This window comes from Dasypus novemcinctus, chromosome 6, assembly GCF_030445035.2.
Source record: "Dasypus novemcinctus isolate mDasNov1 chromosome 6, mDasNov1.1.hap2, whole genome shotgun sequence".
Lineage (NCBI taxonomy): Eukaryota > Metazoa > Chordata > Mammalia > Cingulata > Dasypodidae > Dasypus > Dasypus novemcinctus.
In genome coordinates, this window is record NC_080678.1 from 68,930,332 (window position 1) to 68,957,924 (window position 27,593).

Genomic DNA, 27,593 nt, shown 5'->3' on the forward strand with positions numbered 1-27,593 from the left:
CACACATGGGAGAGCTGACGCAGCAAGATAATGCAACAAAAAAAAGAGACACGGTTTCCCAGTGTCGCCTGATAATGCGAGCAGACACAGAAGAACGCACAGTGAATGGACACAGAGAGCAGACAACGAGGGGGAGGGGAGAGAAATAAATGAACCTTTAAAAAAATAAAAAATAAAAATACGATCTCATTTTCATAAATACATGTGTGTATTAGCTACATGTACAAAAACCTGAATAAAAAAACAAAAATCTTATCTTGAGGTAAAATTAACAGTGACTTTTTCTTCTTTTTTGCTTTTTATTGTACTTTCTTATTTGTATATAATGAATTAATTTTGCAAAAAAAGAAAACTACATTTTTTAAAGGAGAGTGGTAGCAGGAAGACTATAGATTAGTTCACTTTGCATGCCACTTTTAAAACCCGATCAAAATTTGAGGGGTAAAAATGACAGTCTGCTCCTGTTCTGAATCAAAATAAAATGGCTACATTTCCACTGCTCTGACTTTTTAAGTTCATAGGCCCTATCCATAAAGGAAACCCGTTTATACCAGAAAATAGACTTCAACCGAGGCCATTAGCACTGGCAAGAATGTGCTTCCTGCACATGCCAATTGAGGACACAAAGACATCACCTCCAAGGTGTTAATAGCTAAAATTAGTGGCTCCAGATTTTGTTTCCAAACCAAGCTTAAATAGATGCATTTCCTTTGTGCATTTATTCTTAAGAGAAAACACAAGCGAGAGAGATATGTGACAGAAGCTCCATGAGCAGGATCCATGCTCAGATTGCTCAAGAAAATGCCTTTGCTGCTCTGTTGAGTATCTGGCACATGATAGGAGCTTAACGGTTACTTGTGGAATTAATGAAGACCCAAATGTCAAACAAAAATGATATGAATGGAAAGGATGTGATAGGCAATACACACTAATATGGGAGAAGTTTTAAGTCACCATCATACCAAGATATTCAGTGTGAAAAAATTGTATTAGAGGAATTTGGAAATAACACATCATTTAATAAAGTAAAAATTGGATTAAATGTTCACTATGTAAAGAAGCCCTTAGTTAACCTCTGCTGTCTGTTTCAGAAGTTCAGACTTCTGTATAAATTAAAGGTTGATAACTCAGCAGCACTGCAATAATTAGGGATTAAGACACTTTTTTAGAGGATAATAAATACCTTATTTAGAGTCTGAATAAAACATCTTTGTTTTTTTCTCATTCTTCATGTTATTTTCTATATTACGTACTTATGCACCACTAACCCACGAAGATATGGGCCTGACTTGTTATAAGAGAGAATCTTTATTTATGGCTTTTCTCCTTTAAGTGAAATTAAATTAATGAAAGATTGTAAAATCATTTAAAAAAAATATATTCTTTGTCAAAATATTGATCAATTTAGTGGTTTGAGGCTCTCACATACTACTTTTCTTCAAGTTAATTGTAGTACCTCTTTCTGGACCTTGAAACCTTAAAAATATATTCTTTGTCAAAATATTGATCAATTTAGTAAAATCATTTAAAAAAATATATTCTTTGTCAAAATATTGATCAATTTAGTGGTTTGAGGCTCTCACATACTACTTTTCTTCAAGTTAATTGTAGTACCTCTTTCTGGACCTTGAAACCTTAAAAATTCCGGGAGCATTCAGTGAGTTATTCCTGATTTGTTCATAAGTTAAATTCAAGCCTCTTAGCAGTAAGTATGTCTTATAATTGCTTCAAAATGAAAGATATTTAGTGTTCTGTACATCACAGAATACTATCTTTCATAGATGAAGAAAGTGCTATTACTTGATCAGGATATTTATATTATTTAGCAGTTCCATCCAAAAATGGGAATGAATTTTCTCTAAAAACCAATTGCCTGTTTCCCTTTGGCCTATACACTGTGGCAAATCTGTGTGTCATACTCAAGGCAAATCTGTGCATCTCGAGCTCAGATACCCAAGGTATGAAGAGAGTCCCTGCCCTCTGCCTACCAAATGATGTTTTTTTTCAAATAAACAAGCAGTTATCTCTTAACTACCATTATGACTATTATTATAAAAATAATACATTCTCATGATAAAAATCCCAAACAGTACTGAAGGGTATAAAATAAGGGTCCCTCCTCATTTTCAACCCTTATTCCAAACTCCTCAGAGCAAACCACTGCTAAAAATGTACTTTGAATATTTTCCTACATCAGTACACATAGTTCTACCTCATTTTTAATAATGCTGAATAGCATTTTATTGTCTATACGTACCAACATTTATTAAAGAATTTTCCTATTGGTGCATATTTAGATTCTTTCCAGGTTTTAAAAACTATTACTAATTATGCTACTATTATATATTATATACTAATAGTATATATAAACTATTATATATTATTTTTATACCTCCTGCAATAAATCTGTAATATAAATTCCTAGAGGTATAATTACTAAGTAAAAACATATGTGAATATTAATTTTTATAGATATTGCCAAACCTTCTGCAAAATTGTTGCAACCAATGTTCAATCTCACCAATGCTGTGGGAAAGTTCTGCTTTCCTCTCCCCCTTAAAAACATTTTTTTCATCACATAGACCAAGGAGCCTCTCTTATTATTTAGCTGATTAACAAATTTACCTTTCTTTGAATATGAGTGAGGGTGAGAATCTTTTCATCTATTTATTTATAGTCTTTTTATTATTATTATTTTTAATGTGAACTGCCTTTTCTTTCATTTAGTGGTTGTCCCAGAAGGCACAATCTCAAAAGCTGGGTGAGGTTCTATGGTGATTTCTCCATTGTCAACTTTTCTGTGCCATTCAGGAAACACATCAAAATGCAATTATGTATAGTGGTATTATGACAGAGATGACTCTGAATCTGCTTTAATTCACTATTGTATTAAAGAATAAACAAACATTGGTTTTTTTATTATTGACAATAGATTTCCAAAGACATACTTCTCAAGTGATCCCTAATTAGTTTAAAAAACAAACTATATTACCTAAAACAGTTCCAAGGACAAATACCTTTTTATTTTTAAATAATTTTATTCAAGGTTGCAAAGCTGTTTTCAAATACCACTCTTAGCTAATACTTAAAGAGGTATAAAAGTTTTTTTTAGAAACAGGAATTGTCTAATTAACTTTAGAAATAAACAACTTCAATCAAAATCGGGCTAACTTAAATTTGGAAAAACCAGTGTTTAATGACCAGAATATTTCAAAACAATCATTGCCTTTGAGGCAAAAGTAAAAGGCCAAAAAAGTCTTCTCAAGAAAATACGTTAAATATTAAATAAATAGCTCAATTAGAAGGCAGAATCAGGCATTAAAAAGTGGAAAGAGTACTTATGCACTGGCAGATTCTTTAAAAATTAAAATAGGGAAACGGACTTTGGCCCAGTGGTTAGGGCGTCCGTCTACCATATGGGAGGTTCGTGGTTCAAACCCCGGGCCTCCTTGACCCGTGTGGAGCTGGCCATGTGCAGCGCTGATGCGCGCAAGGAGTGCCGCGCCACGCAAGGGTGTCCCCCGCGTGCGGGAGCCCCACGCGCAAGGAGTGCGCCCGTGAGGAAAGCCGCCCAGCGTGAAAAGAAAGAGCAGCCTGCCCAGGAATGGCGCCGCCCACACTTCCCGTGCCGCTGACGACAACAGAAGCGGACAAAGAAACAAGACGCAGCAAATAGACACCAAGAACAGACAACCAGGGGAGGGGGGGAAATTAAATAAATAAATAAATCTTTAAAAAAAAAAAAATTAAAATAGACTCTATAATGTATTTCATAAAAAACTCACAAATCCTCATGTTAATGTACAACTGCAGTTGAGATATCAGTGGGACAAATTCTATCTGTTACAGCATGAGGATTATAAAACACACCATAGATAAAACAAGGTGTCTTACCTCTGTGGCCAGGCTCTGGCTTGCACCATTGTCAAGAAGAAACTTGACAACTTCCAGGTGGTTCTCCTGGGCGGCCATATACAATGGTGTGAAACCATTCTGCAATATAAGCAACAAAATGTTTGTTTACAGCTTTCTAGGGCTAATCTATTTTTCCATTGTACTGATGGTATTATAAAGTCCAAGAAATGCTCGCAAATAATAGTTTTAACAATACCTGATACAGATATTCATATTATCAGAAAACCTATATGCCACAAATAAGGACAATTCATAATTTAAGTACAGTTACACTTCACAAATCCATAGTTTAAGTATAGTTCATAATTCATAGTGTAAGTGCAGTTTATCAAATATATCTATTTTAGATAAATAAGCACATTCATTTAATCAACACTTACTCGGTTGTACTAGATGTTATGGGGGATCTGAAGAATACATTTGATCATTGTAGTTCCCAAAGATTATTTATTTTAAATAAAATATATATATATATTTCATGCAAAATGAAGCATCTGAAATAGTTCCTACTTTGGAAGGAATTTATATTCATTTCAAAAAACTTCAAACTTACCACAGATAAGGTCAGTTAGAGAGAGGAAAGGAACATCAATTTATAAAAAGATGTAACTCAAATTCAAAGTGGAATCCAATTATACCAATAATCTGTTTCTTTTAAATTTCCTTTCCCTCCATTTTTTGCAAAGGTATGCTTTTGTATGCTTATCTGAAATGTGTTCACACTGTCAAATAACTTGTATGCAAGCAAACGAACATACATTTGATATATTAATCTTCTTACTAAAAATATGTTAGCCATGTTTGTTCTCTAGGTTCATACTAGGTCATGAACAGAATTTTTTAAAAACTGGTATTTTCTGTTAAATTCTGAACACTTATTTTTGTAAAAATTTTTCAGTTATCCTTTATTTATAAGTATACAAATGCACATGTGTGTGTGCATGTACTAGGTCTTAATCAACAAAGATTTAAAAACACAGTTTAGGTAACATGCTTGCCCCCCCGAGATGGCTCCCTCGTCTGTCTGCTCATTGTCTGCTTGTTGTTCTGCTTGTTGTATCCACTCATTGTCTGCTTGTCTTCTTTAGGCAGCCAGGAACTGAAACTGGGACCTCCCAAGTGGGAGGCGGGCACCCAACTGCTTGAGCCACATCTGCTCCCAATAACTTAGTATTTTTTAAAATAATAAATCAATTTTATTGATACATATTAATAAACATACAATTCATCCAGAGTGTACAATCAATGGTATCTGCTAAAATCACATAGTTGTGTGTTCATCATTTCAATCATTTATTAGAGGGTTTTCATTGTTTCAATAATAATAATAAATGTAAAACAAACAAACAAGAAAATCCCTCATCTCTCAATCCTTCTATGCTTCCCCCACTGTACATTGCTGCAGTTTCTAGCTATTCTATCTAAAGTATAAAATCAATGGCTTTTAGTATAATCACAATATCGTACATTCATCTCAAAAATTTTAGAACCATTATTTCATTACTCCCAAAAGATGCCACATCCTTTAGCATTCCTTCCTCAGACCTACATAACCACATCTGCTCCCAGTAACTTATTTTTAACTAATCAAATATCAAGACATTAATTTATGCTTTCATGAATTAATTAAACATATGCTATGCCGCTGTTTGACTACGTGGTTGACTAATCTGCAGAGGACTTATGATCAGGGATTTTATCTTCTTCCTTTACCTACTACACCTAACAGAGCTTTGAAAGAGATATCAAGTGACCACAAAGAGAAATAAAAATGATTGCACGGGGAGCAGATGTTGCTCAAGCAGTTGAGTGCCTGATTCCTACATGGGAGGACCTAGGTTTGGTCCCCGGTGTCTCCTAAAGAACAAAACAAGAAAAGAAACAACAAGCTCAACAAATGAAAAACCACCTCAGGGTTGCCAAGGTGGCTCAGTGGTTGCCTATGTGGCTCAGTGGTTGAGCACTGGCTTGCCACATAGGAGGTCCTGGGTTCAATGCACACCCTGGTACCTCAAAAAAAAAAGAAAAAAAAAAAAGATTATACAAATATTTTTCTCAATATTTTACAAATTTCACATAGAATTTATTTTGCTTAAAATCAGTGCTGATGTGATACTTGGTTTTGTGCTAAAATCATCTACAAATATTATGATATAAACAAACTATAGTAAATTGTATGAATAAATTTTTCAGAATGGGCTTCTATTTAACTGAATATTCTGGAAATCTTATTGTATAGATTATATAATTTGAAAGAATATATATGCTTTAAAGTAAAATGTTACAAAATATTCAAACTGTTGTGATTCAAAAGGTTTAGGTTCATAATTATAAATATCAATTACCATATGGTTACCTGACTATGCATAGATTCAGCTGTCTGATAACCTCCCTTACTTGGCATATAGCTGAGAATTTGAAAGTAAGTTAAAAATGTCTTGAGCAGATAAAAGTGATGCTACATAATAAATCCCCCATAGCTCATACATTTTAATCCCCACGGTTTGTTTTTTTTTTTCTGTTTTACTATTTTGCACATATTTTAACAAGTTAGGTTATCTGGTATCCAAGCTCAATATTAGAAGAGATGGAATATTACAGATACATTCCCCAGTTCCTTAAGCCTCTTCCTTTTAAATTGTCTACCTCGTAACATCAAACACAAATAGCGTGTGTGTGTTTAATCTTGGCATTATTTTACAGCTGTGAGGGAAAGTGAAAAGTAGTTTAGGATTACCCTCATTCTATTGCTTACTATTTTCTCATTTTCTTACTTTATCAAAGCAAAACATTATTTAATCTTTGGCTGATTTAAATATTCTTAGAAAACAAACCGAAAAAGTTAGGGGAAAAAAACAAGAAAAACAGAAAAGTGAAAACCAGTGTGGATTTTTCTTATAGCTCATTTAACCACTGATTTTCTATCTTTCCTAATCGGGTGTTATCTTGGAAAGCTAAAATTTCCAAAGGGAAGGCTCAGACTTTTAGAAGTAAAGTTCTTAAAAGAAAAGTCCAAAATAGTTGTAGTTTTCTTAAGCATAAATACCAACTCAATAATTTACAGTGGTGGATTCTCAACTTCGGGATGGAGATTTGGGGTCGTTCAAGATCACCTAACACAAAACACTGGTCTTCCGACACATCTGCCTTCTAGCCCAAAGTATGCCCACTCTTCTGCAGTTGCCTTCCAAAACCAACTATTTCATGGCCCATGAAGAAAATCCAAAGTCAGGCACTGAGGTTTTAGGGGGATGCCACTCTTTCAGAACTGGCTATGCATCCATTAGTAGTCATTCTCTTTCCCCTTCCCCACAGCTCCTGTCAACCATGAATCTTTCTGTCTCTGTGGATCTGCCTATTTTTCACATTTCTGATGAATGGAATCATACATTTTGTGGTCTGTTTGTTTGTTTGTTTCTCCCCACCTCCTCATTCTCACTGTTTGCATTTGCTGTGTCTGTTGTGTGCTGGTCTTCTTTTTCCTTTTTTGGGGGAGGCACTGGCAATCAAACCCAGTATCTCCCATGTGGCGGAAGGTGCCCAATCATCTGAGCCACCTCTACTCCCTGCTTTAGTGGTGTTTTCCTCTGTGTGTTTCTTGTTGCATCATCTGGCTGTGGTGTCTTATTGCAGCAGCTTGCCACACCAGCCACTGCTTCAGCTTGCTGTCTTGCTCATCCTCTTTAGGAGACACTGGGAACCAAACCAGGACCTCCTATGTGTTAGGTGGGAGCTTCATCGCTTGAGCCACATCTGCTTCCCATTATGTGGTCTTCAATGATCTTATTCTGGAACTACTTGTCCATATTGATGAAATGTTATTTTTGGTGAGGCCTTCATAATGGAAATTTCAATTTTATAGTAGGCATTTGAGGTATGTGTGTGCATTTGTGCATGTGTGTGTGTGTGTGTATGTATTTTGTTTTATATCCATGTCCATTCTCTCATTTGGCAATATCATTCCTATTTCCTTTGAAGGAATTACCTCTTCCCAGTATCTTAGGTAGGGCTTGTACTGGTTGGGTTTGAAATAAAACTGGCATGAGCTTCTTTAACCACATGTGCAGGACATCTTCTACTCGCTCCTCTAGGTGTACTTTCTATCCTTCTCAACACTGCTTTCTGTTCAACACCCCACCCCACCTCCCCAGTTGGCCTGTATGGACCATATCAAAGGGCAGCCTTACCTCTGGCTTCTGGTTAGGTTCTCCCACTTCCCATGCCAACTATCTGGTTTTCTAAGTGCTATGAAAGCTTCCTTAGCCTTCCATTTTATTCTCTGTGTTCTAATGCCAATAAATTCTCTTTTTTTGCTCGTTAGTTTCTATTGCTTTAGGTCAAATAACCACAAACGAATACAAATTTCATCTATCAACAAAGGCTCAATAAGGCATGAGAATAGTTCTTATTGTGGAAAAGAAAATTAGAAATATTCTTTGGAAAGAGTGAATAAAATATTTCCATTACTATCTGAGGGCAAAAAGGCTTAAGGCCTTTTTCAATGTGCTGTCACTGGACAACCTACAGCTATAATGATTTTCCTTGAACTAGCACCTGGATTGTGAGAATGGTCAGATTTCAGAAAGTGCTGTTTTTCTCTTAAAGAAAACAGGACAGTATTTTTATATTCATTTCCTAATTTAGGAAGTTTCCAAAACAAAGAGTTGGCCAGAAAGGAACATATGGTTGCCCAATTTATATTTTCTTTTCTGTAGCAACAATAGACTCAGTTCTCAAAAGGCAGAGCTGCTCAATGTTGAGTGACTATGTTATTCGATGTCTGGTTTTATTCAATATCTCCATTACCTTCTGCTCTGAGCATTGATGGTGGCATTATAATAAGCATGCAAGTCATCAGACTTATAATTTTGTAGATAGTACTGAGGTATGATGCATAAAACTTCCTAAAATAAAATAAAAATTAAATTTAAAAAGTCCTCCTGTGATTTCTTTTCAGTAGGGCTTAAATTTCATCCATGAATGTCCAGTTCTTACAGCCAGTCTTTATTGTCATAGAGTACTGTTATTCATGCTAAAGGCATGGCGATAGATCGGCATTGATTCATATATGATGCTGATTTTTTGTGAAGGTTGGTTAGAAGCAGATCAGAGAGGCTCTACCTGGACAACAGCCATCTGTCTGACTTTATCAGGTGCTAAATTCCCTACCATACCATTGGGGACATCAGAATATAGAATAAGACAAAAGGAGGCACAGAAGAACCACTGGTTTCATTAAAGGGTCTTCCATTTATTACCACCACTATAAAAACCTGTCCATTTAGAACACTTTGATAGCTAAAATAAAATATTTGAAGGAAGCATTGCTTCTTTATAAATACAGTTGGTGTTTTTACATTACAGAAAAAGAGGAGGAGAGTGGGAGATATCACTGGACTTGGCAGTTTGAGATTTTCAACTGCAAATATCATTACCCATTGTTGCTGTATTTAGTACAAAGTATTGAGGACTTAATAATGGTGAAACTATTTATAATAACAATTTATTTAACTCAGTTACTTTCTCAGGGTAGGTTTAGATGGATCACTGGAAAGTTAAGTTAAATAATATAAGAAAGAGTTAGCTTATTTGTTAAAAAACAAAGATAAAGGCAATAAAAAAATTAGCTTAAAATAAAATCTACACAATCCTACCCTCAGTATGCCTCAGTTTATTAGATCAGAACTTGATACTGTCAGCATCATTTTTATTTTCAAGATAGGAAGAATTTTTTATTTTCAAGAAGAGGGTAAGGGGCTCTCTTTATAGTATTTCTTTTTGGCTACTAAATATTGCCTAGAGGCTGAAATTGTCTTTCTTGAATATTTATACTTCTATGATTATATGTGCTGCCACCTAAATGGAGTTTAATCATATTTCATGGTATTATTGTGTGTTGTTCTTTTTAAATTTCCTGTTGAAGAGATGCTTCAGGGAATCATTGAGGAAACTCCCTTCTGCCACTTAGTCATTTCATTACTATTCTGTCCACGGAACGATGCAGTTCAGAAGGCATCTAAGGGCAGGTCTCCAGATGAAGGGGAAATGCTTTGCTGTTTTCTGTGTGGCATGGCCTTTTAAGCACAGCTGCAAGGCAAGGAACAGGGAATTTCACAGCCTATGTTTTCCCTTGTCTCATCATCTGTTTGGAATGTGCAGAAATTGAAATAAAAATTGGGAAGGATTTTGTTTTGAATGCAGTTTTTCATAGATATTGCAGAGAAGATTTAAAACCACGACTGCTGTAAGCATTGGCTAGGACTGTGTGCAATGTTTAAAAGATGACTATTTTTCTTCCCTTTGGGGTAAAATGGATTCAATTGTTTCCCCACTGTCTCAAAACCTAAAACTGGCTATTTTCCAATAAAAAAAAATCATAGGGGTATTTAAAACAGTCAGTTTAAATGCATGACACGTCTATTTTAATCAGCTGGTCTGCACCTCTTTCCAAGTAATATACTTTTCAATATTCAACTTTTTCTAATTAGTTTCAGCACTACTACTCCAAGTAAATACTCACAGGGAGTCAGAATAATTGATGTTGACCATGTAACAAAGGTCCTACCACCGAGAACTAGAAAGAAATTAGATTACATATCAGAGTACCCTGTGTGGGTCTTTTTCCAGGACACTGGAATTTAATGGCATCAGAACCAGAATTGCTATGGCTGAAGCCAGAAGAGAGGAAGTCACCTCAGTCCTGTGTACCCATAAATAGAGGAGGTTCCTACTATCCAAAGATAAGTACAAGGAAAGGCTGATGAAATCAAATGACTTTAAAATGGAGATCAAAAGGCCATAAGAAATAATGAACAAAAGTTTAATCGACCCTTTCTCTTGAAAGATAAAACTAGAAATTGCAAAAGTAAGTTAAAGTGACTTAACAAAATGTAGGTGATACATTCATGTTATGAACAAAGACTTAAAGTATGATTTTTGAGGAGAAAAACTATACTTTCTTTGGCAAAATTATATGATATACTAACATCTTCACTTCACTATTGACTTTCATAACATGAGAAAAAGATAGCCTTCTTGCAAAAAGTACGGGAAGATGTTATCAACGGGGTTTCAATTAATCTTTCTTTTGCCTTCATTTAATCTTTTGTCTTTTAAATCACTCTTTTTTGAAACATTGATGAGGAAATCAATCAAATTCTTCAAAAGTTGTCTGGTCTAACATTGCCAGGAAGTCACCTATCCACAGCCTGGCTGTCCACCAGCGGTACTCCAACATCACTCTCCCTGACTTCATGAAATCCTGCGTCTTTTTAAGACTTGCAATTTCATTCTATAATCAACTTGTTTGATTATCTAACATCCTGGGGATGACACTGAACTACAGGGATAGATTTCAGCATTCAACTGGAGGGAATGTTTGAGCAGTGACCAGTTTTAAAACTGATCAGTTCTTTGGTCAATATTCTTGTGTTATGGTGATCCTGCACAACCTCATGTCTATTGGGACTCAAATAATGAATACTTGGAAAATGAGGACCTGTTTTTAAACCAATAAAGTAAAGTGAGTCTTTCAAAAGATAGTCTATTGTTGCTAGAACTTCATGCAAGACTCTGTGAGATTAGAGGAGTATCTATAGAAAGAATGAGTCTATATCTACTACAAAGAATCTGGAAATTTTTAAGTTTGTGGCATTTTGAAGTTTATGCTGCTTGATATTTTTAAAATGTGTCTCAGTGAAGAGCAATGATGCCTAAGCTAATCAACAGGCATTAGGCAGTTTTTTTCCTATTCAACTAGAAAAAGCAGTGAAAGATTCTGAACTTTTAAGAGCATTTTCTCATTTATAGGCATTCCCATCTCCTTAGTAGATTAAGAAATACTGGGGCTGCACATAAACTAGCATCATAAATTAGGATAAGACTCTGCATTAAAGATACCCCCTATACATTTGTGTCTATGACACCAACCATTACAGTTTCATAGGTGGATGATTTAAAGAAAACTCTCTCTACCTCTCACATATATGTATTGTGAATAAGGACATAAATTATTTTAAAAGTTTCCATGTAAATACTCTGCAATAATATAATTATCCTTTGAATAATTTAAGTATGTGTTATTAGAGAATATCTGAACCAAGCAAGCACCTGACCCAAAGAGCATTATTTGTAAATTACAACAAAATTTTGCAATGGAGTTGTAGGTTTACCTGAGATTGTGCATTGACATTGGCTCCATTTGTAACCAAGACCTTTACCACTTCTGCTTGCCCAGCCAAAGATGCTATGTGCAATGCTGTGTTTCCTTTCTGTAAAAAGAAAAGCAAGATACATCAACTCATCCACCTTTCTTTCTCTGTTTGACATTTTACAAAATATTGAATCTCTCTATGCCTAAAAGTTCTTCAAAGAGGACAAAGGTGGTAAGTACCTGGTAATGGTTAAGTATATGTGTCAAGTCGGCCAGGTTATGGTGTCCAGTTGTTTGGTCAAGCAAGCACTGGCCTGATCATTACTTATGAGGATATTTCATAGATTTATCATCAATAAGTTGATTGTATCTTTAGCTGATTACATCTACAATCAACTGAGGATATTGCCTTCAACAATGAAAGAAGTCTCATCCAATCAGTTGAAGGCCTTACAAGAAGATGATTTCAGCAAGTCAGAGGGGAGAATTTCCATCTCTATTTCAACCAGCCAGCTTTTCCTGGGGAATTCAACAAAATCTTATTTCATGTAGCTGCACACTTGAGATTTCTGAAAACCAGACCCAGAGTCTTATGGTGTAAATGGCTGAATTAAAATGTAAATTGAATTTCCAACCTTGTAGGGTGTCTGCTGTTAAAGTGAGGGCATTAATTGGAAAAGAATGGGATCCTGAATATTGGAATGGAGACATATGGGCTGATAATAATAAAAACAGTGGGGACATTAAAACTCTAGTTCTTGCAGAGTCCTTTGCAAATAAACCTGTAATGGTCTGCCCTGAGGAACCAGTCACCCAATCTCCAATCTGCCCTGAGGAATCAGTCATCGAAGGAGATTAACCCTTCTGGGCCTGATAAACCTGCAACCCCCTCTCCTGAGCAAACAATCTTCATTCTTCTGTATGAATGGTTAATTCTGTTCCACCAGATGAAACTACAATGGAATGCCCTGAGATAGCTGGCTTGAAAGACACTTGTAATTCTTCTCATGACCCAAACCACCTTTCTTTTCCTCCAGACCTATAACTAGACTGAAGTCCCAACAGGTCCCAAAATGTGAGGTACTAAGTGTGACCCATGTAGAGGTGCACTATTATTAACTAGGTGGTGACTCTAATTCAGTTGATGCTCCAGATGTGGTATTGTTGCTTGAGCAAATCAATACATTCCCTGGTACCTGGTATGAGCCTATTGATCTGGCAATGCTTTTTTCTCAATTTCTGTTAGTAAGAACCATCAGAAACAATCTGCTTTCAGTTGACAAGGCCAGCAGTACACTTTCACTGTCCTAACTCTGAGGACAGCCCTATGTCATAATCTAGTCTTCGAGGAACTTGATAATTTCTCCATACTATAAGACATCAAATGGTCCATTATATTGATGATATCATGTTGACTGGACCTAGTAAGCAAGAAGAAGCAACTACTCTAGACTTATTGGCATACAGTGGGAGATGACTTCAACAAAAACACAGGGCCCTTCCATATCAGTGAAATTTCTAGGTGTCCAGTGGTGTGTGGCATGTTGAGATAGCCCTTCTAATGTGAAAGATAATCTTTTGCAGCTGGCTCCTCCTATGACCACACACAGAAAAAGATGCACAAAATCTAGTTGGCTTCTTTAGATTGTGGTGACAACATATTCCTTATTTGGGTATGCTATGCCAGCGCATTTACCAAGTGACCCAAAAAGCTGCTGGTGTTGAGTGGGGACCAGAACAAGAGGAGTGCTCTGAAACAGTTTCAGACTGCTACACAAGCTTCTCTGCCATTTTGGCTGTACGATCCAACAGATCCAACAGAACTGGAGTGTCAGTGGCAAAGAGAGATGCTTTCTAGAGCCTTTCTCAGGCTCTAGAGTCACAGAGCAGACCCTTAGGATTTTGCAGCAAAACCTTGCCAACCTCTGCAGATAACTACTGTCCTTCTGAGAAACAGTTTTCCAAATGGTACTAGATCTTAATAGAGATCAGACACTTAACCAGAGGCCACCAAGCTATCATGAGACCTGAGTTTTCCATAATAAATTAGGTATTGTCTGACCTAAAGTTGGGCATGCACAGCAGCACTCCAACATAAAATGGAAGTGGTATATAAGAAATAGGGCTCAATTGGGCCCTGAAGGCACAAGTAAGTTACATGAGGAAATGGCCCAAATACCCATGGCCCCCATACCTGCCACATTACCTTCTTTTTCCCAGCCCTTAATATGGCCTCTTGGGGAGTCCCTTATAATCAGTTGTCTGAGGAAGAGAAAACTCAGGCCTGGTTTCCAGATGGTTCTGCATGACATATAAGTACCACCCAAAAGTGGACAACTGCAACACTACAGTCCCTTTCTGTGACATTCCTGAAGGACAGTGATGAAGGAAAATCCTCAGGAGCTTTGAGGATTATTAATTTTGCTTGAAAGGAGAAATGGCAGGAGGTGCATTTGTATACTGATTCATGGGTGTTGCCAATGGTTTGGCTGGATGAACAGTGACTTGAAATGAACATTACTGGAAAGAGAGAGGTCTGGGGGAGAGATATGTGGATAGATCTTTCAGAATGGGCAAAAAGCATGAGGATATTTGTGTCCCATGTGAAGCTCACCAGAGGGTGACTTCAGCAGAGGAAGAGTTTAATAATCAAGGGGACAGAATGAATTATTCTACAGCTACCAGTTGACCTCTTTCCCCAGCCACTCCTGTCATTACCCAATGGACTCATGAACAAAGTGGACATGGCAGTAGGTATGGAGGTTACACATCGGTTCAGCAACATGGATTTCTACTCACCAAGGCCAACCTGACTTACCCACAGCTATGTGCCCAATCTGCCAGCAGCAGAAACCAATACTCAGTCCCCAATATGGCACCATTCCCCAAGAAGATCAACCTGCTACCAGAGGGCAGGTTCATTACATGTGACCACTTCCGTCATGAAAGAGGCAGTGTTTTGTTCTTACTAGAATAGACACATACTCTCGATATAGGTTTGCCTTCCCTACATGCAATGCTTCTCCCAAAACTACCATCCAGAGACTTACAGAATGCCTTATCCACCATCAGGGTATTCTACACAGCATTGCTTCTGATCAAGGAACCTACTTCATGGCAAATAAAATTTGGGAATGGACACATGCTCATGGAATTCACTGGTTTTACCATGTTCCCTATCATTCTTAAGCTGGACTTATGGAAGGGTGAAATGGCGTTTTAAAGACTCAATTACAATGCCAATTTTGCAGGGCTGGGGCAGTATACTCCAGGAGGCTGTGTTTGCTCTAAATCAGCATCTACTCTATGGTGCTATTTCTTTCCTAGCCAGGATTCATTAGTTCAGGAATCAAAGGGTGGAAATGGGAGTGACACCACTTCTCTATTACCCCAAGTGATCTACTAGACAAACATTTGCTTCCTGTCTCTGCAATCTTAAGCTCTGCTGGTCTACAGATCAGTAGATCTGTAGACACAGAGCAACAATCCAATCCAGGTAGGACAACTAATGGCTCAGGAATGAAGGTTTGGGTCACCCCACTGGCAAAGAACCATGGCCAGCTAAGGTGCTTGCTTGGAATGGGTAAGGGAAGAAGGTACATATAAATATGAGCTTCAATCATATGATGAGTTATAGAAATGAGAACTGCAATGCTTATGAATAATTCTTCCTTGTTTTGTTTTGAGTATGTTAGTATACATCTATAAAACAAAATATTTTTGTTTTCTTTCCTATCTTATCACCTTATCATATGCCATAAGTTGTATTAACTTCATGTCACAATATTTAAGTTACAGGATATCAAGTTTAAGAAGGACTATTAATCAAAGACTGGTACCCTATTCTGGGGAAAGTTAGTATGTTTCTGGTTGTACACAGGACTGTTGAGTATTGTTAGGTGAAAATATGACCGCTATTTTTTAAATTTAGAGACTAAGTATGGTTTAAGGAAATGTATATGGGTGCCATATTGACAAGGTATGGACTGTGATGATTAAATTCACGTGTCAATTTGGCCAGGTTATGATGCCCAGTTATTTGGTAAAGCAAGCACTGTTCTGATTGTTACTGTGAGGATATTTCACGGATTTAAATCATCAGTAAATTGATTGCATCTATGGCAGATTACATCTACAATCAACTGAGGAGTTTGCCTTCAACAATGAGTGTAGTCTCATCTAATTAGTTGAAGGCTTTAAAAGGAGAGGTGATGATTTCAGCATTCAGAAGAGAGAATTTCCATCTCTACTTCAACAAGCCATCTACGCCTATGGAATACATTGAAAATCTTCATTGGAGTTCCTGGCCTGCCCTACAGAATTTGGACTTGCTCCTTCCCACAGTTGCATAAGCCAAATCCTATTTAAAAAACAAACATACTCATAGTATTTATATAATATATTTATCCTGTTGCACTTTTTTTCCCAAGAACATCCTGACTAAACATACCTCATGATAAGTTTATCTTGATTCTCATAGAGGGCTGAATCTTTGTTGAATTTGGCCAGTGATAGGTTAAAAAGAGCTAACTATGAGATACTGACCTTTGTAGCTGCATCCACATTGGCTTCTCTCTGTAGCAGTTCAGAAACAACTTCTACATGGCCTTCTTTGGAAGCAAGATGGAGAGCATTCAACCCATTCTGATTAGAAATGAAGGGAAAGCTTTACTTAGCAGGTTGAAAATAGAGCAGTGAACAGTCTACCAAGAAACCTTAAGATAACATCCCACCAACATTCACTTGCATATATATGACATAGGAACTTGAAGAATACATCTACTTGAAAACTAAGTGAGTTGTCCTGATATCATTACTTACCCTATTTTAGAAATTAATTATTAATGATTCTATGCCTATACTTCTGAATGTTCCTCAAACAAAGCAGAGAATAAAATGATAACGTCAAGCTGATAAAATTTAACAGGAAATACTGGCGAAAAAGAGAAAGACTTGGTAATATTTAACAAAAGCTTTGAGGCAGGTCTGGATGCTTAAAATTTTAACAAACAAACTAAACAATAACAATGCAACAACAGCTACTAACTTGATTGCAGATGTTGATGTCAACTCCATTTTTTATGTAGTCAAGGGCCTTTTCCAAGTGTCCAGCTCGAGCTGCTCTTAAGTAACTTGCGTTGGCATCAGACTAGAATAGAAAGAAAAGCATTTTGATGAAAAAAACAAAACTTATATGTATTTTTATAACTACCTAACTTCTACTCCAACTAAAAGAAAAGTAAAACTGAGATATATAATTGAACTATTTGGTTTCTAACATGAAACACAATGGTCTTTATAAAATCACCAGGAAAAGGACAATGCCAGTTTCAAGTGTACAAAGTTATCCCTTCTGTGATGTAACTGATTCTGAAGTTAAAGAGAAAATTTCCCATACTGTGCATGTACCTTAAACTAACATGCAATTTTCCAGGAACTGATAGCTTCATTGTTGGTTATATCATGAAGATCCCATTATTCTATTGGATCAGAAATTTAACATCTGTTCCATTCTTTTTTGAGTAACTAACAGCCATCGTTAATTTTTCAATTCATAGCTTCACAAACGCATTTTGTGTTCTCACACTTGTTTAAAAGAAATATGTGGGCAATGATGTTCTGTTGGATTTTCCTACAGGACATAGCCATGTGTTAGACTATAGATTATATTTGAAAAATATTTATAAATGCCTACAGAGATTGAGAAGGGTACTCTCCATATATTTTCAAGCTAACTAAGGCCATAACCTGGGGAACACTACTAGGAACATTGGAAGGAGCAAATAAATAAATACACATTTAAAAAACAAAACACAAAACAAAACTGGCAATTCTTTGGCTGAAAGTTGGCAACTCTAAACTATGGCTAAACTCTAGCACCTACAATCACACACGATTGAAATCTTTAATAGAAAGAAGCTGGTGAAAGCAAAGACACTGAGTTGGGTCAGCACAATTTGTTCAGCAGTCCTTTTCAGTACAATACAATAGAGAAGTAGGTCTTCCTGAAAGAACAGCCCCAAACTTCTCGTCCCAGTGATTATAAATGCAATCATGCAGGGTAAGGCTTTGAAAAGGAAGGTGTTTTTCTTTCAGCCATATGGCAAACACCTACACCAAGACCCCATTCAAATGCCACCTCATCTGTGAAGCCTTCCCAGAACTTTCAGACAGAGTTTAATTGCTCAGGGTTCCCAAAGCATTCCTTCCATCGAGTCTCTTGGTATTCATCATACGGTATCATTGTTTTTGGCACACCCGTCCTTTTTCCTTCCTAAAATGTAAGCCCCTTAAGAACAAAGATTAAGGGACAGGAATAGGGAAGCTGCCAACATGCAGAACACTAATTCTTCCCTGGAAATGTAACTGAGATGAAGGACATTTCTTCCCATAGATGTATCTCTGGTTCTAGTGACAATTCAGAGGAGAGTCTCCTCCACCCTTCTCACCTATAGCAGTAAGTCTCCCTCAAAATAAATACTGCTTCTTCTCAGTCAGGGCTTCTCAACCATGGCACTACTGGCATTTTGGTCTGAATAATTCTTTGTTGGGGGGGGGGGGCCGTCTTATGTATTATTGTCTGATGCTTAGCAGCATCCCTGGCCTCTACCCACTAGGTGCCAGTAGCACCCCTTAGATAGGAAAACTGAAAATGTCTCCAGAATTGCCAAATAGCCTCTGGAGGCAAAAATTGTACCAGTTGATAACTAGTTCTCTAAATAAATAGTAAACTAATTTATTTCAAGATTTTAGGTTCAAAGAGACTTAAACCTTTAGCCTGCATTGGTGGCCATGTGGCTTGACCAGGCACCAGGCGGTAAATGTATTTTTAAAAATTAATTAATTTTATTTATTTATTTCTCCCCCCTCCCCCATTGCCTGCTCTCTGTGTCCACTCCCTATATGTTCTTCTGTGTCTGCTTGTATTCTCATTAGGCAGCTCTGGGAACCGATCCTGGGACCTTCCAGAGTGGGAAAGAGGCGATCATTCTTTTGTACCACCTCAGCTCCCTGGTCTGCTGTGTTTCTTCTTATCTATCCTCTGTGTCTCTTTTTGTTGTGTCATCTTGCTGTGCCAGCTCTCTGTGTGGGCCAGCACGCCTGCATGGGGCAGCACTCTGCATGGGTCAGGTCACCACACAGGCCAGCTTGTCTTCACCAGGAGGCCCTGGGAATCAAACCCTGGACCTCCTATATGATAGACGGGAGCCCAATTGCTTGAGCCACATCTGCTTCCCAGTAAATGTATGTATAATATTCATGTTTCTGTTTCCCTCGTGACTAGAAGAGTCCTAGGCACATAGCAGGTGTTCCAGAAATGTTTTGTGAGTGAATCAATCAGTAAATTATGTGGAAAGTACTGTATTATTGGGTCCTGGAACAACATAGGAGGTTTTACTAACAACAGTAATGACAACAACTATTTAAGTAGCAAGTCTGCTACAATGAATATCAAAGATGATAAACTAAGTCAAGTATCTTGGAGCACACAGAGGTACTGGTAAAATAAAATAAAGTTAGGATTTGAGTCAAATATGTAAATCATTTAATTAGAGCAGAGGTTAAGTAAGAGGAAGACAGGAAGAGATGAAGATTCAATGCAGACAAGTTTTCAGGAATTTAAAGAAGAATAAATTGCAGACTTTAAAAGAGATCCATTACTTTCAGCAGATTAATTTTTTGTTTTGTTTATCATAAATTCAGTTAGAAATAAATTAGTTATGCAAGGATGGCTCATTATATGCAAAACATCATCTTTTTCTTGTGCCTACTCAATGACTTATCAGTGACTTTGCCCAGAAGAACTCTGATGACATTCTGGGAATAAATAACACCAGTCTGCCTGGATATTTCAACTGCCAGGGATAATAAATGTGAAGTAAGCATCCCAATCTCTGGCTCTGAATGCATAAAAGTAGCAGTCAAAGGAGTTAAAAAAGAGGTGCAAAATTGAATGGAAGTCTTTGAATTGATTCTAGATCTGAAAAGTTTTGACAAATCTATCCACTGTCCATTTTCCTCAAGTTTTCTCAGAATTTTCCCACCCAAAACTCTAAAGCGAAACAAAACACAAGCATATAAGACAAATCTTCTAATTCAGTAGTCCTCTACCAATTTGGGATTTGGAATTCTTTGAGAATAATAAAAATTGGGGATGAATTCTTTCCCATCAACAACTGCATGCACGCAGCAAACCTGTCTGTGAATCCATCATTTGCACACCATTCCATGTGGCTCAAAAGTGCTAAATCTGCTTGGGGAACCGTGTTCAAGAACTCCTGCTCTGGTGGAACCTTCACTGTATGTATCTCACCAATGACCCTCGTACCAAATCATTCTCTAAGAGAGCTAACTTATCACCTGAGAACTTTAGAAGGGAAGAGAAGGGACAAAAAAATGTATTTTCTTCACTTTTCTCAGCACTCTGTTTCATACAGACATGCCCACTGCACCAAGACAATGAACCTCTTCACATTTCAAAGAAGAAAATAAAGAGTGAAAGAAACATCAACAAAAAGCAAGAGGGGAGGGAAGAGTGCCCTGAAGAAAATTTGCAACTTAAGAAGTGAAATTATTAAAGCCCACAGAATAACCAAGAAATTCTTTCACTTATCCTCAACCACCTCCAAGCAATGCAGCCACATTTTCCTTCAGCAAACATTTGTTGAACATCAACTATGTGCTAGTCATTATGCCAAAATCTGGCTAAACAGCAGTGAACAAAACAGATATGGTCCAAATAATTTGCTGGCTTCATTTCAATGCCTTATACACGTTCCCAAATTGTCTTGCTCAATATCAATTAAACTTTATATATTCTTTATTCTTGCCTTTTTTTTCAAAATCTTGCCTACTGTACCTAAGTATTTTTCATTATTTCCTTAATATCAAATTATATCTCAATACTTTGGTATTAAGCTCAGTATCAAAGTGTTGAATCTCTTAGCTATCATTTCATGAAACAACTAGATTTACTCTTTTTTTGTCTTTATTTTTTTAATGTTACATTAAAAAAATGTGAAGTCCCCATATACCCCTCATCCCCGCTCACCCCACTCCTCCCATAACAACAACCTCCTCTATCATCATGGGGCATCCATTGCACTTGGTGAATACATCTCTGAGCACTGCTGCACCACATGGTCAATGGTCCACATTTAGTTTACACTCTCTCCCAGTCCACCTGTTTTTTAATCTAGAGTTTTCTATTAAAACAATGCCTCTTTAAAGATGGCTGCAGAAAAACTACTGTGGAAGGAATTTATGTCCCACCAGAAGCTGTTCTGCCAAATGGGAAGTCACATAAAGGAAGCCATTGCCTAATGAGTTTGTTGATGAAAAATGAATATATATTGGTTGGCCAACATTTCTCCCCCCTGGATGTTCAAGATCTGAAGGAAGAATTGAGAAAAACGAAAGCTTTTTCATCACCATTTAATGTCTTGTCTACTTAAACATTTTACCAGACAGGAGAGAAATATGATTCATGAGTGTTTTTTAAGGATATAGCCTAAGGGACAGAGTCAAGCATTAGTATGAGTTAATATTCAGCATCTCCACCTACACTGGAATATTGATATTCAGCAGAAAGCAGTGGTTGGAAAGAATAAGCATTTTCTGAGTGTCACATTCAGTGAGAAGTAATATTTCATATCTCTGACTGCAGTCTATGCAAGACACTATTATAAGTGCTTATAATAATGTACTTATTTAATTACTAAATATAATATGTAAAAATTGTCATTTATATTAACTTACTTAATCCTCATAATAACCCATACAAGGGAGGTACTATTACTAGCTTCATTTTATAAGTAAGGAAGCTGAGCTAGCGAATGGATGAGTGAGAGAGTTCTGGGAATACGGTGTCGGAGTAGCTCAGGCAGGGCTCAGCTCTTACAAAATAGGGAAGAAAGTGTAGAAGTCATCCAAGGCAGCTGCTTTGGGGCCTGCATATCAGGAGAGTGCCACGCTTATTGTTCAGGAAGGACTGGGACAAAGAGTTGAAGAAGCAAAAGGAAAACGAGGAGTTGCCAGTGTCTACAGCTGGGAACACCACCCATCCCCCACCCTTGAGGTAAACGGTCTTGGTAAAACCTGCAGCTGAGAGACCAACAGAAAGGGGAGAGGCTATATTCCTCCCTGGGATGATGGAGGATGTGGTGGAGAGCTGAGTTTGGTTTCTTTTCAGTGAGCTTAACCAGCATAACCAGTTTTGAATTGCTGGCTCAGAAGATCCAGTCAGTGGAAACTGAAGGATTCATCTTTGTGGAAAGGTTTACTGAAGATTGCCATCTGCTTACCAGCCAGGAAAGAATATAAGGTTTGTCTCTCCTGTTTCTTTCCCAGGCAACATAGATCTGGTCCGTGACCCGTTAGTGGCACCCTGCCCTTGTTTTGATAAATTAAACAGGGGAATGTTAAAATTTTAGAAAAAACTAAATAAGAAATCAAAGATGAGATTGCCACTAGGCAAGAGAGAGAAACTGATCAAAGAGTAAAATCACCAACACAATCAAATGCCTAGATATCAACAAAAAATTACAAGTCTTACTAAGAAACAAGAAGATATGGTCCAGCCAAAGGAACAAACCAAAAATCCAGATGAGACACAGGATTTAAGACACCTAATCATTGATGTTCATATACATCTTCTTAATCAATTTAAACAGTTAAAGGAAAATATAACTGAAGAAATACAGGATAGTAAGATGGCACTGTGTAATCATAAAGAACAATTTGAAGGCCTACAAAGAAAAATAACAGAGCTTGTGGGAATTAAAGACACAATGGAAAATATTAAAAATACATTAGAGGAATATAATAGCAGATTTGAAATGACTCAGGACAGAATTAGTGAATTGGAAGATAGAGCATATGAACTTGAAAAGACAGAAGAACAGAAAAAAATTGAACAGGGTATCAGGGAATTGAAAGATAGTATAAAACACACAAACACACGTGTTATAGGTGTCCCTGAAGGAGAAGAGAACTGAAAAGGGACAGAAAGAATATTTGAGGAAAAAAATGACTGAAAATTTTCCAACCCCTATGAAAGACATGAGCATCAATATTTAAGAAGGACAACATACTCCAAAGAGAATAAATCCAAATAGACCTACTCCAAGACATCTGCTATTCACAAAGTCAACTGCCAGAGATAAAGAGGATTTTGAGAGCAGCAAAAGAAAAGCAATGTATCACAAGGGAGCCTCAATAAAACTAAGTGCCAATCTCTCATCAGAAACCACTGAGGCAAGAAGACAATGGTACAGTATATTTAAGGTACTGAAAGAAAAATTGCCAGCCAAAAATTCCTTATCTGGCAAAACTACCCTTCAGAAATAAAGGTGAGTTTAAAATCTTCACAGACAAACAAAAACTGAGGGTTTGTCACCAAGAGACTGGATTTACAAAAGATAATAAAGGGTGTCCTATAGCCTGAAAGGAAAAAATAAGGGTGAGAGGTTTAGAGAAGAGGGTAGAAATGAAGATTATAGGAAAGGGTAACTAAAAGGGTTAAATGACAGACAACAGTAAGATATGATCATGGAAAGCTAAAGGATAAAATGGACAAATAAGGAATGCATTTACAGTACTAACATTGAATGTTAATGTATTAAAGTCCCCAATCAAAAGGCATAGACTGACAGAGTGGATAAAAAAATATGAGCCTTGGGAAGCAGATGTGGCTCAAGCATTTGGGTGCCTGTCTACCACATTGGAGATGCCGGGTTCAGTTCCCAGTGCTTCCTTGAGAAGATGAGCAAGACAGTGAGCTGACCTGATGGGTTGACATAGTGAGCTGATGCAGTAAGATGACATAATGAGGAGACACAAAGAGGAAACACAATGGGAAACACAACAAAACAGAAAGTGGAGATGGCTCAAGTGATTGAATATCTCTCTACCACATGGGAGCTCCTGGGTTCGGTTACTGATGCCTCCTAAAGAGAAGGTGAGGAAACAATAGGGAGGGGGTAGGTTGGGAAAGAGAAATAAAAAATAATAAATCTTTAAAAAGAAGTCATCTATTTGTTGTCTATAAGTGACTCAACTTAGACACAATGACACAATCAGGCTGAAAGTGAAAAGTTGGAAAAAGATATTCCACACAAATAGAAATAAAAAACAATCTGGGATAGTGATACTAATATCAGACAAAATAAAATTTAAATTGTTAAAATGCAAAATGTCTCAGCATTGGTTAGAATATCTGGACAGAGGATAAATAAGGAAGCAGAGAGCTTGAGTAACATGATAAATGAACTAGACCTAACCTTTATAGAGTCTTATACCCCAAAACAGCAGGATATACAGTCTTTTCAAATGCTCCTGGATCTTCCTCCAGGATGGACCATGGGTCATAAGTAGAACTCAATAAATTTTTAAAAGATTGAAATTATACCAAGCTCTTTCTCTGATCTAATGGGATACAGTTAGAAATTAATAACAGGCAGAAAAAGGAAAATTCACAAATATATGGAGATTAAACAATATACTCTTTTCAAAAAATATTTATTTTTTATTTATTTCTCTCCCCTTCCCCCCATTGTCTGCTCTCTGTGTCCATTCGCTGTGTATTCTTCTGTGTCTGCTTGCATTCTTGTCAGTGGCACCAGGAATCTGTGTCTCTTTTTTGTTGCATAATTTTGCTGCATCAGCTTTCTATGTGTGCAGTGCCACTCCTGGGCAGGCTGCGTTTTTTTTCACATGGGGCGGCTCTCCTTACACAGTGCACTCCTTGCATGTGGGGCTCCCCTATGTGGGGGACACCCTTGTGTGGCACGGCACTCCTTGCATGCATCAGCACTGTGCATGGGCCAGCTCACCACACAGGTCAGGAGGTCCTGGGTTTGAACTCTGGACCTCCCACATGGTAGACAGACACTCTATCAGTTGAGCCAATTCCACTTCCTAAACAATATATTCTTAAATAATCAGTGGGGCAAAGAAGAAATTGCAAGAGAAATCAATAAATATCTCAAGATGAATGAAAATGAAAACACAACATATCAAAACTTATAGAATACAGTAAAGGCAGTGCTGAGAGGGAAATTTATAGTCCTCAACACTTATATTAAAAAAGAGAAAGAGCCAAAATCAAAGACCTAACTGCGCATGTGAAGGACATAGAAAAGAACTGCAATCCAATCTCAAAGCAAGCAGAAGGAAAGGAATAATAAAGATTAGAGCAGAAATAAATGAAATTAAGAACAGTAACATAAAACAATAGAGCTAATCAACAGAACCAAAAGTTGGTTCATCAAGAAGATGAACAAAATCGACAAAGCTTTAAAAGGACTAACAAAGAAAAAAAGACAGAAGATTGAAACAAATAGTCAGAAATGAGAAGGGGACATTACCTCTGACCCAGAAGAAATAAAAGATACCATAAGAGCATACTATGAACTATGCTAATAAATTCAACAGTGTTGATGTAAAGGAAAAATTCCTAGAAACACATGAACAACCCACATTGACACTAGAAGAAATGGAAGATCTCAGCAAACCAATCACAAATAAAGAAATTGAAACAGTCATCAACACCCCTCCTCCCCCAAAATGAAAAGTCCAGGACCAGATGGCTTCACGGGTGAATTCTACTAATTCTTTAAAGAAGATCTAATACCAATCTTGCTCAAGTGCTTCCAAATTGAACAGAAAGGAATGCTACCAAACTCACCCTATGAAGCCAACATCACCCTAATACCAAGGACAAATAAAGATAATATGAAAAAAGTAAAATTACAGACCAATTTATCTAATGAATATAGATACAAAAATCCTCAAGAAAATACTTGCTAAATGAATCCAAAAGCACATTAAAAAAAAGTTATACACCATGATCAAGCAGGTTTTATACCATGTATGCAAGGTGTTTAATATAAGATCAGTCAGTGTAATACACCACATAAATAAACTGAAGAAAAATCACATGATCATCTCCATTGATGCAGAAAAGGCATCTGGCAAATTCAAAATCTTTCTTGGTAAAAACATTCCAAAAGATAGGAATAGAGGGCAACTTTCTCAATATGATAAAACGCATATATGAAAAACCATAGCCAACATTGTACTCAAAGGTGAAAGACTAAAAGTTTTCCTGCTGAAATTGATAACAAGAAAAGGATACCCACAGTCAGTACAGTTATTCAATATTGTGCTAGAAGTTCTATCTAGAGTAATTAGCCAAGAAATAGAAATAAAAGGCACCCAAATAGGATCATATCATTTGCTATTCACTGATGATATGATCCTCTACTAAGAAAAGCTTCAAAAAATCCACAACCAAACTACTAGAATTTATAAATGATTTTAGCAAAGTGGCAGGGTACAAGATTAATACACAAAAATCAATTGTGTTTCTGTGCACTACTAATGAGCAAACTAAGAAGAAAGTCAGAAAAAAATTCCACTCACAATAGCAACTAAAAGTATCAAATATTTCAGAATAAACTTAACCAAGAACATCAAGGACTTGTAATTAGAAAACTATGAAACACTGCTAAAAGAAATCAAAGAAGACCTAAATAAATGGAAGGACATTCCATGTTTATGTGTTAAATAGCATTAAGACATCAATTCTACACAAAGTTATTTATGGATTCAATACAATTCCAATAAAAATCGCAATTACAGAAATGGAAGAGCCAATTTCAAATTTATGTGGAAAGGTAAGAGCCCCCAAATAGCCAAAAATATCTTAAAACAAAAGAATGAAGTTGGAGAACTCTTACTTCCCAACTTAAAGCATGTTACTTAGGTACAGTGGTAAAAACAACACGGTACTGGCATAAAGACAGATAAGATTAACCAAAGGAATTGAATCGAAAAGTTTGGAAATTGACCCGCACATCTATGACCAAGTGACTTTTTTAAAGTTAATTTTTTTATCAAGTGATTTTTTTTAAAGATTTATTTATCTCCCCTTCCCCCTCCCCGAGTTGTCTGTTCTCTGTGTCTATTTTCTGCGTCTTCTTTGTCCGCTTCTGTTGTTGTCAGCAGCATGGGAACCTGTGTTTCTTTTTGTTGTGTCATCTTGTTGTGTCAGTTCTCCGTGTGTGCGGCGCCACTCTTGGGCAGGCTGCACTTCCTTTTGCGCTGGGCGGCTCTCATTACTGGGCTCACTCCTTGCGCGTGGGGCTCCCCTATGCAGGGGACACCCCTGCATGGCAGGGCACTCCTTGAGTATGTCAGCACTGCGCGTGGGCCAGCTCCACGCGGGTCAAGGAGGCCTGGGGTTTGAACTGCGGACCCCCCATGTGGTAGACGGACACCCTAACCACTGGGCCAAGTCCGCCGCCTCAAGTGATTTTTGAGAAGGCTATTAAGTCCACCCAGCTGGGTCTGAACAGTCTATTCAACAAACAGTGCTGGGGAAACTGGATATCCAAAGCCAGAAGAGGGAAAGGGGTTCCCTGCCTCACACCCTGCACAAAAATTAACTCATAATGTATCAAGGACCTAAATATAAAAACTGGAACCATAAAACTCCTAGAAAATGTAGGGAAACATCTTCAAG

At 37.1% G+C, this 27,593-nt stretch overlaps 1 protein-coding gene across 3 annotated transcripts in view; it reads right to left on the reverse strand.

Annotated features, from left to right (window-relative positions):
- The window catches only part of ANK3 (ankyrin 3), a 345,711-nt gene that overhangs the window by 216,963 nt on the left and 101,155 nt on the right, over positions 1–27,593 (reverse strand). For all 3 annotated transcript variants that reach the window (XM_058298890.2, XM_058298891.2, XM_071215805.1), the window contains exons 2-5: positions 17,115–17,216; positions 16,613–16,711; positions 12,087–12,185; positions 3,895–3,993 (exon numbers count right to left, since the gene is read on the reverse strand). In XM_058298890.2, the coding sequence (XP_058154873.1) occupies positions 3,895–3,993; positions 12,087–12,185; positions 16,613–16,711; positions 17,115–17,216 (399 nt within the window). The remainder of the gene's footprint in view (positions 1–3,894; positions 3,994–12,086; positions 12,186–16,612; positions 16,712–17,114; positions 17,217–27,593) is intronic.